General features: G+C 48.7%; 1 protein-coding gene across 2 annotated transcripts; it reads right to left on the bottom strand.

Annotated features, from left to right (window-relative positions):
- Positions 1 to 864: 864 nt before the first annotated feature.
- Positions 865 to 10,257, bottom strand: LOC120404397 (alpha-2-macroglobulin-like). 2 transcript variants are annotated; one of them, XM_039536852.1, is made up of 7 exons: positions 10,204 to 10,257; positions 6,763 to 6,815; positions 6,243 to 6,458; positions 5,207 to 5,359; positions 4,555 to 4,639; positions 3,889 to 4,009; positions 865 to 1,067 (listed from the first exon to the last, which is right to left on the bottom strand). In XM_039536852.1, the coding sequence occupies exons 3-6, from the start codon at positions 6,253 to 6,255 to the stop codon at positions 3,937 to 3,939; spliced, it is 324 nt and encodes a 107-aa protein (XP_039392786.1). In that variant the 5' UTR covers positions 6,256 to 6,458; positions 6,763 to 6,815; positions 10,204 to 10,257; the 3' UTR covers positions 865 to 1,067; positions 3,889 to 3,936. The 2 variants fall into 2 exon arrangements, with proteins under 2 accessions (XP_039392786.1, XP_039392796.1); XM_039536862.1 differs by lacking the exon at positions 4,555 to 4,639.
- Positions 10,258 to 11,297: the final 1,040 nt, after the last annotated feature.

Here is an 11,297-nt window from a genome sequence, read left to right as displayed (position 1 = left end):
CTAGGCTGGCTAATCAGGAAACATTCGACCAGTGAGGGAGTCTATGAGATGGAGAAAGAACCTCCCCAAGGGAAGGGGTGGGTGCCCCATTGCTAGGGACATTTAGAACTAGCACACAACGCCCCAGAGAACAGCCTGTAGGGAACAATCCTGCATTATTTATGTGTGTTGGGGGAGGGGAGGGAGGGATAGGCAAAATGCAAGCTCCCAAATAACGCACAGCCAATGTCTGAGGAGTTTGTGGGACTGCTGAAAATATCATGGGTCTCCTGACCCATTCCCTCCCCATCCCATGCCGAAACACCTTTCCCAGATTACAATAAAGAACAAGCATCAGAGGGGTAGCTATATTAGTCTGGATCTGTAAAAGCAGCAAAGATGCATCCGAAGAAGTGGGTATTCACCCACGAAAGCTCATGCACCAATACATCTGTTAGTCTATAAGGGGTCACAGGACTCTGTGGTTAATAAAGAGGGGAGGGATAGCTCGGTGGTTTGAGCATTAGCCTGCTAAACCCAGAGTCGAGAGCTCAATCCTTGAGGGGGCCACTTAGGAATCTAGGGCAAAAAAAAAAAAATCAGTACTTGGTCTTACTAGTGAAGGCAGGGGGCTGGACTTGATGACCTTTCAAGGTCTCTTCCAGCTCTAGGAGATAAGTATATCTCCAATTATACAAAACAATCCAGCTGGGTCTGACCTAGCTTCCTGTGCATTTCTAATGAACCAACACCTCTGTCTGAGCAGAAACATCCTCTCCATTTTGCAGGCTTTGATCCAGTCCTACTCCCCAGGGAATCAATGGTGAAACTTCCATTGGCTTTAATGGGAACAAGCTTGGTTCCCTGGGGAGCCTTGTGGGAGAATATGCAGGGTGAGGAAAAACATTAGGTGAAGAGACCATCAGTGAAGAATCAGAGCCCTTCCTCCAAGTCTGGAATCCTTATACCTGTTCCACTTTCTTCCAGGGAAGCCACAGCATCTAGCCTGAACTGGTAACTCTTCTGAAGAGAGTCAGGTTATAGACCTTAGTGTCCGACATCACAGCGAGGCAGCCCTCCCCTTTCATCTGGGAGACAGAAGAATGTCCTAATCAACCAACCATGAGTGCAATAATCCCAGCACAGCTCACCAGCAGCAATTGAATCTAGGGGCTAGAGTACCAAAAGCCCAAGCCCTAGGCCCGGCACTTGAGTTATTGCAGAGACACCTTCATTTTGTGAAAACAACAAGCTCTTATAAGAACATAAGAGTGGCCATGCTGGGTCATATCATACACAGTATCCTGTAAGACAGTGGCCAATGCCAGTTGCCCCAGAGAGAATGAACAGAACAGGCACTCGTCAAGTGATCCATTCCCTGTCGCTCATTCCCAGCTTCTGGCAAACAGAGGCTAGGGACACCATCCCTGCCCATCCTGGCTAATAGCCATTGATGGACCTATCCTCCATGAATTTATCTGTTTTTTTTTTTTTTAAACCATGTTATAGTCTTCACCAGGGGTGGCCAACCTGTGGCTCCAGAGCTGCATGTGGCTCTTCAGAGGTTAATATGCGGTTCCTTACCTAGGCACCGATTCTGGGGCTAGAGCTATAGATACTAACTTTCCAATGTGCTGCAGGGTTCTCACTGCTTAACCCCCTGCTCTACCCCAATCCCTGCCCCCACTCCACCCCTTCCCCCAAGGCCCCTGTCCCTTCCCCTGAGCCTGTCATGCCCTTGCTCCTCCCCCCATACCCTCCTGCACATGTGAAACAGCAGATTGCAGGGGGAGAGGGGAGTAGGTGCTGATTAGTGGGGGCTGCTAGCAGGCAGGAGGCACTGGAGGCTAGGGAGCGAATGGAGGCTAGTGATGTATTACTGTGGCTCTTCGGCAGTGTACATTTGGAAATTCTGGCTTCTTCTCAGGCTCAGATTGGCCACCCCTGGTCTTGGCCTTCACAACATCCTTGGGAAAGGAGTTCCACAGGTTGACTGTGCGTTGTGTGAAAAATATTTCCTTTGGTTGGTTTTAAACCTGCTGCCTATTAATTTCATTTGGGGACCCCTAGTTATTGTGTTATGAGATGGAGTAAACACTTCCTTATTTACTTTCTCCACACCACTGATGATTTTATAGACCTCTATCATATCCCCTCGTAGTTGTCTCTTTTTCAAGCTGAAAAGTCCCTGTCTTATTAACCTCTCCTCATATGGCAGCCATTCCATACCCGTAATCATTTCTTTTGCCCTTTTCTGAACCTCTCAATTCCAATATATCTTTTTTGAGATGGGACGACCACATCTGCACACAATATTCAAGATGTGGGCATACCACAGATTTATAAAGAGGTAAATGATACGTTCTGTCTTATCTATCCCTTTAAGGATTCCCAATATTCTGTTCACTCTGACTGCCGCTGCACATTGAGTGGATGTTTTCAGAGAACTACCCACAATGACTCCAAAATCTCTAAGTGGTAACAGCTAATTCAGATGCCTTCATTTTATATGTATAGTTGGGATTATGCTTTCCAGTGTGCATTACTTTGCATTTATCAACACTGATTTTCATCTACCATTTTGTTGCCCAGTCACTCAGTTGTGAGATCCTTTTGTAGCTCTTTGCACTCTGCCTGGGACTTATCTTGAGTAGTTTTGTATCATCTGCAAATTTTGCCACCACACTGTTTACCTCTTTTTCCAGATCATTTAAGAATGTTAAAAAGGACTGGGCCCAGTACAGACCCCTGGGGGAAACCACTATTTCTCTCTCCATTCTGAGAATGGACCTTTTAACTAGTTACCAGTCCATGAGAGGACCTTCTCTCTTATCCCCTGAGATATTACTTTGCTTAATAGCCTTTGATGAGGGACCTTGTAAAGGCTTTCTGAAAATCTACATACACTGTCTCCACGCTGTCTGGTCCAGTCACTAGCGGGAGACAATCCCACATGCTTAGCTCATGCCTTACATGTTCACTGAGATGCCACTAGCCAGACATTGGGCACCATCCCTCTGAGTGCATCATTCCTTTCCCTGGGTCAGGATTGATCTTTAAGATGTTTGCTGGACATGTTTAAAAGTGTGTAAATCAATCATTTTGCTCACCCTAAAAGGCAAAGTTTGTGATGAGTCACAGCTGGCAGTGGTTGAGGCCCTCAGGAGTGAGACATAAGTGGGTCATAGAGATTAAAGACTAAGCTCCTCTCAGGACATGTGGTCAGGTCCTCTGCTGCTGTGAATCAGCATATATCAATTGACACCAGCTGGAGGCTGACCCATGGACTCTCCAGGTCAAGGTGGAGGCATGGATGTGGGCAGTGTGTGGGTGGGTAGAGCTTGCATTGGCACAGGCCATTCTTGTATCTGTTTTGTTGTTAAATCTCAGATGAACTCTCCTGGTCCTGGATGATCAGCAGCGGTGGCTCCAGGCACCAGAGCTCCAAGTGTGTGCCTGGGGCAGCAAGCCGCGGGGGGTACCTTGCTGGTCCCTGTGAGGGTGGCAGTCAGGCAGCCTTTGGTGGTGCACCTGCGGGAGGTCCACTGGTCCTGTGGATTCAGTGGCGGGCATGGTGGACGTCCCACAGGCACGCTGCCAAATCTGCAGCACTGAGGACCTCCCGCAGGCATGCTGCCGAAGGCAGCCTGCCCGCTGTGCTTGGGGTGGCAAAAAAGCTAGAGCCTCCCCTGATGACCAAGTCCCTCTTCTGGGCTATAAATGATGATCAGTGGGGCTACTCATAAATTCAGGGATTTCCCTTGAAATCCCACCAGGTTGAGAGTGTCAGATTAATAGATTGTTCCCCCACCCCATTCACTAGTTCTCTCCCTCCCCAATGACACATCTCCCCTCTGTCCTTCTCTCTTTGGCAGAGGCAGTGTTTGCACCACTACTACCTGTGCTCACCTGGCCAGAATGTTCCCGACAAATATCCTGGTTTGTTTTGAGGACACTTCAACTATAGCATATTGGCTTGTGGCACACCATGGCCTGCACTTTGCCCTGGACTGGCTTCCCATACGTGTACCTGGTTTAGAAGAGAGAACAGCAAGACTCATGGATACAGAATCTCAAATCGACAGCCCTGGTGGGCAAACAAACGTCAGTCAATGGCCCTGGCCGACAGCCATGCACTCATCATATCTCAAAGGTAAGCAGGGTCAGAGGAAGGCAGTGATGTAACAGCAGCATGGAAAAAGCCAGCAGATGGTGGCCAGGGTGACTCAATAGTTGATGCTCTCCCCTCTCAGTCAGCACTGACCCCGATGTCCCAGTGAGGTGCTATGCTGCAGGGAGTGAGCTGGGTGACCAGGTGGGAGATGCTCTTCCACCTGCATCAGTACTGACTCCAGGGGGTACAATGCTGCAGGGAATGTCCCTCAGTGGGGGGGGGGATGTGCCTCTATTTTAAGATTTAGATGATTTAGGAACCACAGACAAAGAACTGCACGGTGGAATGGAGAATGGCAGGGTGCTGCAGGGACTATTCTAGCCTTCAGTTTTGAGGGTGCTGGTGTTCAAAGCCTTTCACTGGACAGCTTTAACCAAAGGAAAATATTAACTTCAGCTCACATGCCGCCGACTTGCAAATGGAATTTCTCCTCCAAGATGGTGATCACAGGGGGCATCCGAATTGACACACTGAATTTGGGCAGCACTGTGAGAAGCAAGAGAAGCAGAGTGAAATGGCCCGTGGGTCTGACTCAGAGGGCTTCCCCTCCCACCCCAGCCTCAAGGATCCTGGAGAACGAGTTCCTTTCTCACCTCTCCCCAGCAAGGTGCAATGGGATCCCACAGCAATGTGCCCAAGCAGGAGAGAGATGGGCAGACCTGATGGGAAAGACATCCTGTCTTTTCTCAGGCCCAGCATGCAGATCTCAGGAGGGGAAGCAGAGCAAGTGCCTGTCTGTGTGAGAAAGGGCAGGGGGAGGGAGTGAATGGATCAATGAATGAGCCAGATCTTCCTTCTCGCTCCCAGGAGAGATAGGTCTTCTCCAGGGTACAACTGCAGGCCCCAGTAGTGGGAGAATGAAGACACAGGATTGAGTGAAGGGTGAGAACTAATCCTGAGTTCAGCATGGCTGCTTGTACATTGCTAGTCACTAGTGCACCCAAATAGCTACCTGCCCACATCTGGAAGGTCTCACTCCTCTGGCATGGGGTGGAGGGTGTAAGAAACACTCACTCCCTATTCCCTTCAAATCCCTGCCACAGTGGTCCTTACCATATTCCTCTACACTGAAGGTGTTCTTGAGGCCAGGCATATTGATGGTGTATTTCCCTAAAGATGCTTCTGCAGCCAATGGGAAGAATAGATCCACAATGCCGTGATATAGGGGCATGTTCAACCATTGACCATGCAATTCCCTTTGGAGTCCTGCAGAGATGGGAATAAGGGATGGTTATTGCCAATAACAGTCATGGTTATGATGTACACCAGGGCCCTTGGAACTTCACAGGAGCATCAGGGATAGAAATCATATCCTCCTGCTCCAATCTAAGCAAAAGGAAAATCTCCATTAGCTGCTAGCAGTGCAGGGCCTATGACAAAAATGAGTTCTGGTTCCATCCAACAGAGGGTAGGATTCTCTCTCTCCAGCTCACTCCCACACATACATAGAGCCAGTTTATTACACCATTGTTCTCTGTATTACATGCTTTGTGCAATAATGTAGTCCAGCAGCTAAGGGGGAACCAGGTTCTGGTTTGGAAGCACATGGACTAAACTGGACTAAATGGAAGCGGCTGTGTTACTGTTGCAGGGATGTTCCCATGGTTACTGAAAGGGCAAAGTTAGTTACAACTCCATGTCTGTAGACATTGCTCTAAAATGTTCAAACATGTTTCAGAAACAACTGTTTCTGTAGCGTAATAAACTGTCTAGTGGGTGCAAGTATGGGTGTAATATGCAAAGTGTGTACACTCTACAACCCTCAACTGGCTGGAGTTAGAACTGCTCTAAATTGGTATCATGAGCCTTTTGTTGTTAACAGCAGTTCTCCTTTAGCTCAAGTGAGCAGGTGCCATACTATAAAAAAACAGATAATAAGGAGAAGAGCTGGGAGCTTCTATTGTTTGTCTTACTGAAGTATTAATCTCAAACTCTTTAACTGTTTCTAGGTTAAAGAAAGTTCACCATTTTCTTAATGAAACTCAAGTGGGGAGGGGTTCCTGATTCTCCACAACATATTCAAGAATAAAATGTACATGGTACTCCTGAAATGTTTGCCAACCAATGGCTGCTGCGCAGTGACACTCACCAGTCATTGACATGGTTCAAGAAGAGATGCCTGAATGACACATCTGGATTCCAGACTCTCCCTGCAAAGTTGTGGGTGATGGGGAGGAACTGCAAGAAATCAGGGGCTGTCACTGTGCATCTTGGTATAAGTGGCTGTCTCCATATAGCTCCTTCTGTTCTGATCATTAAAATCTTTCAGAATGGCATCACTTACCTGCAGCTCCACCAGGTGGTGCTATGGAAAGGAAAGAAGGAAGCAATTGATCAGTTGCTTCTGAAATAAATTCCCATCCCCAAATTTTCAGATCTACTGAACATCCATAAGTCTCCCTTGAAATCTTTCAGGTTCTGAGTGACTCAGCTTCATGGCTGAGCTGGACATGCCTGATGAGAGGTTGGAATCACTGAATTATGAGCAAGGGACTGGAGCTACAGATCAGCTCAGCTCTCCTGGAAGTGCAGAACACTAACCCCTGGGGTACTGGACCTGGCCTCCAGTCAGTTTCATGCTTATAAAGATTCTTTCTTCCCAGTCTTACCGGTTCATTGCTGGCAATAAAGTTCTGATCCAAGGTTACAATTTGTGCCTTGACTGCAAATCAAAAGAAAGAGGGATTGGGTGAAATTTAATCATGCAAATTAATAGCTTTTAATGACTAATAAAGAAGGATCCTGAACATCAAAAGGCATTCATGGCTTATCAAGGAGGGAGTGGCAGAGCCAAGACCCACCTCACCTGCTCTCTGGCCTGCATGCAGTTAACCTGACAGGTGACAGAGCCAGTGCCCTGAACTGTCCAAGCTGCTCTGTCAGGAGTATTTGCATCTGCTAGGCCACCACTTGCTGTTCATGCTGGCACTGCAATGGTGTAGCATAATAGTTAGCTTGCTCAGAGAAAAGGCAAGCCCAATATTGGGGTGACTGACTTTGCCCCATTGACAGCAGTTGTGGGTGGGACTGTGGGATAAAAGTGTGCTGAGAGCTGTGATGGTGGGGGTTGCAATGCCATAATTCTCTGAGAGAGTCATTTGGACCTTGCCACCACTGAGGGCCTTAGGGAAATCTTGCGCTGTGGCTTGAGCCCTGTTGCAGCTCTGCCAGTGCTAGCAATTATGCAGCTCTAGTATAGACAGACCACTTACATTACTGGGTGTCTCAGGAAAGATGACAGCAGAGACACCCAAGCCCTGGCCACACTAGCACTCTCATCATTGCTAGCAGTGATAGAGCTGAACATGTGCTACAGCCACAGCGGGGGTGGGGAGCTGAGGGGGTTCCCAAATATCCTCAGAGCAGATATGGCATTGGAGAACCTGAGGGAGACAGCTCTATTGTGGCCTGTGCTGACAGCACAATCAGCCTCACCTGTGACCCAGGCCCTGCTTAGCTGCATGTCAAGGGAGATTGTGGATATGCCATGATGGTAGGGTGAATTTCCTGCTCTCTCACCCAGGCCCCTGGCCACACCTGTCCTTGCCTATGCATTCAGGTTTGTCTGTACGTACAAAGGTCATCTTCATCACAGGCTTGATCAGGACCTTCTGTCTCTCCTGAAACCCTGAGCCAGCCCCAAAGCCTGTGACCTCAACAAAGGCCCTTCCTCTGAACTACCCACAGGAGAAGGGTCTCACAGACAGAGTCAAACCAACCATAGCTAATAGGCAGAACTCTAGAGGTTTCGGTAATACAAATAATAATAAGGAGGACTTTTTTGCTCCAGCTGGTCTCATCCTGGAGCTCACTCTCTACAAAGTCTTTTATTAAGAAGTGAAGAAAATAAGGAAGTGTTTGTAGGGAGACAGTGTAGCATCCACACAGAGGAGGAAGGGGCCACCCCTTGTGCCCAGAGCCAGGCCAGACTTGCCCCTTCTACTGAAAGTGGGAATGCAGGACAGACGGTATAAAAGGCAAAGCCTCCACCTCTGTTGGGCCGAGACAGTGATAGAGACAGATGCATCCTGCTCGCTGCAGGCTGCTGACTTCACTGCTGAGCCAAAGGACACCCTGCTCCCAGAGGAGCCTGCATTCCCAGGTGAGCTGTTGGGACTGTTGCCTACCTACCCAGAGGACATCCACAGAACTGAGGTACCAAATGCAGGGGTAGTAGGAAGTAGCCCAGGGACAGCTGACTCTAGTCTGGCTGCATTGCTGCCCGAATCCAAGTTAGCACATTGTGGCTAGATTCCCTGCTGACCCAGTAGCAGAACACTCCACCACTGTTAGGTGGAGTCGGGGGGTGGGGGGGGGCAGGTCCCCCTACACTGCTGCCGCCAACCCCACCCCTGGGGTGGCAGCTTCCCCACAATAGGCCAAAGGCCTGCATTTCTCTGCTGTGCACCAGAGCTAGAATGACAAACTATGTGGTGCTCTGCCCTGCCTGAGGGCCTGAGCCCATAGACCACTTACTAGCTCTGCTCTGCCTGAGGGCCTGATCTTATAGACTGTTTGGGGTACCACCCCATTAGGATGGTTGGGATGTTAACATCTGGTCTTCTAATGTCCCTTATATGAGGCAGTGATCATGTGAGGTGGTGTGGCCTCCCTCCTACCCAGAGAAGGACCACACCACCACTACAGTGCTTCAGAGCAGAATCAAGGGGTGTTGGAAGTGGTGGGTCAGGAGCTCAGGACTTTAATAGCAGGGGACTGCAGTGCAGGACTGATGTGCATTGGTACAGCTGTCAGGAGGAGCAGAGAGGCTTAGTACTTGAAAAGCAGGAATGCATGGGGAAGGCTGAGGTATCCTCATATACAATCCTTGCCTACCTCCTCCAGCAACAGAAGAACCTAGCTGGTGTTCTCCCAACCCCATGTTACTGTGGTTGCAGCTTCAGTGCATGGTCTCTGTTGCTCACCTGGAAGCTGGTGCAGTCAAAGAAGCTGGACTGGTAGACAGATTGTGTGATCAGTGTCTGATTCCCCGTTTTGGTTTGTAGAGTTAGTCATTTTAGAGAAAACATAGAAACAATCAAAGTCCCTATAGACATGCTAACAGCTCAGAGGTCACCTATCAGCCATATGGGGCTGTAGTAGACTGCAGTCTTTCTCGCCCTTCCCCATGGACAGAAGGCCCTGTTTGCTGGACCAGAAAGAAGGTCCTGAGTCAGTTCAAGCTCATTCTCTTAAAGAAGGGCCTTTTGGTATGTCTCCTAGTCTCTGGGAAACCCAGCCTGAACCAGTCTAAGCAAGCCACTCCAGCGGGTGGCAACTCTCTTGCCGTGACTTGTCTTAATCACCCCCACTGTTTTTAATTCCTGGAGGAGCTGTGGTAACTCTTCCCATAGAGGAAGACAATCATACATAAACCATTCATAGGTTTAATACAACTGATATTGCATGCCATTGTTACATGTCATACCTAAAACTGGGCCACATCTCAAAAAGAATCTCAGACACCTAATCTCCATTTCACCAACAGATGGGAACCACCTGACCTCTCCTTCACCTTCATGCCAGCCACCTCCTCCTGTCAGACCCCAGAACACCCCAGTTGCAACTACAGCCATTGTGTACCTGAGTAGCACTAGAGAAGTATTCAGTGAGTTTACACTGTGGCAGAGCTCTGACCTTGCCCCCATGGGTTCTGCACTTCTCAGTGGTTTATGCTAGCCTCAGTGGCTCACTGTGACCCTCCACATAGCCCTTCTCTCTCTAGGGCCAGGGTTACAGTCTACTGAGCCCTTTTCATCATAGGCCAGCAAGGAGGTTGGTGAGAGAACTCCTACAGTCTCTGTTGTCCCTGGGGGCTTATTTCAGAACAGTTTAGCCTCCAGTCCTTACAGGGGCCTGACTTCCCCTCCCAGGAGATGTTCCTGTAGTGGTGGGTTGGGGGGAAACCCAGGCCCACCCTCTACTCCAGGTTCCAGCCCAGGAACCCTAATGGTAGCAGCTGTTGGCAGCCAACCTTTCACTACCAGAATTGTTACATTTCTCTGGGCCACTTCCCCACAGCTCTCCTGTTTCTCTCTTCTTCCTCTTACCTTCAGGCTCCCTTAACAATGGTTTGAGGGTGTCTTCATTAACCAGCCCTTCAGCCACACTTGCTCTTCTCTGCCTGACTGGAGTGAGCCCTTTTTATAGTATTAGCAGGGCCTTAATTAGAGTCAGGTGGTCACATTAACTTAATGGCCTCACCTGACTCTTTGCAGGCTAATCAGTCAGGTGTTCTCATTAGCCTGGAGCAGCCCCTGCTCTAGTCAGTCAGGGAACAGAAAACTGTTAATCCAGTAGCCAGTATATCTGCCTTCTGCTGTACCCAACTGGCCTGGGTCTATCACAACAGTAAGACTTTTGATGCAATTTAGCAGCAGGGAAGAAGGAGGAGCCAGCACCGTTTGAGCAGTCAGCTTTTCACAGATTGCCAAAAAGTGCTCGATGGACCATAATTTGGGAACTTCTGAACTATCTACCCCAGTATCCTGCCATCTACTGTACCAACTGTGGCCACAGGTACATCTGCTCATGTCACCTGTCTCTGACAATTGCTGGTACTTGATGTTTCAAGAGAAGACATGTAACACTCAGACAGAACACACATGGTTAATTGAGCACTGGTGTATAATGGGTTGGTTTTCTTTCTGACACACAGGCTTACATTGACGCATTAGATTTGATGACACTTCTCTTAGCCTTAATGCCTCCCAGTTACATCTACCAGACTAGATGGGCCAATAGATAGATTTGGGGTAGTAGGAGGGATACTGGCCTAAGCTAGTACTATAGGAGGCCAGGTATATGAGCAGCTGGACCATTGGTCAGTTTGAGTATGACAGCTTTTACATTGTGGCTTAATACCCAGGTAGGAGTGAGCTGCTACCCTGTGTGGCATCAGCCTCAGGAACTGGCACCCAGTTGTTGCCAGTATCTAAGGAGCTGAACTGAGAATGGCTTTCTGTGTTTGTGCCAGGTTTGTTTGTTCTGCTACCCTGGTGGCATTCATGGCCCTCTTCTCTCTGGGCTGTGGGAAGCAAATGTGCAAACAGGAGCTGTTGCATTGATTTGCTGGCTCACATAATCCCTTTGTGACTTCCATTTATTTGGAATCTCTCTTCCCTCCCCGCATCATTATTGAGTC

The sequence above is a fragment of the Mauremys reevesii genome, linkage group 1, assembly GCF_016161935.1.
Source record: "Mauremys reevesii isolate NIE-2019 linkage group 1, ASM1616193v1, whole genome shotgun sequence".
Lineage (NCBI taxonomy): Eukaryota > Metazoa > Chordata > Testudines > Geoemydidae > Mauremys > Mauremys reevesii.
The sequence above is the reverse complement of the archived record's forward strand: the minus strand, read 5'-3'. Positions and strand labels throughout refer to the sequence as shown.

Excerpts from the sequence above, each read along its gene's own strand:
- LOC120404397 (XM_039536852.1), bottom strand. Across the intron at positions 4,640-5,206 it reads CTTCAGTGTAGAGGAATATG|TGCTGCCCAAATTCAGTGTG; the intron begins GTAAGGACCACT and ends TGCTTCTCACAG. Across the intron at positions 4,010-4,554 it reads CATTTGCAAGTCGGCGGCAT|GTACACGTATGGGAAGCCAG; the intron begins GTGAGCTGAAGT and ends CTTCTAAACCAG.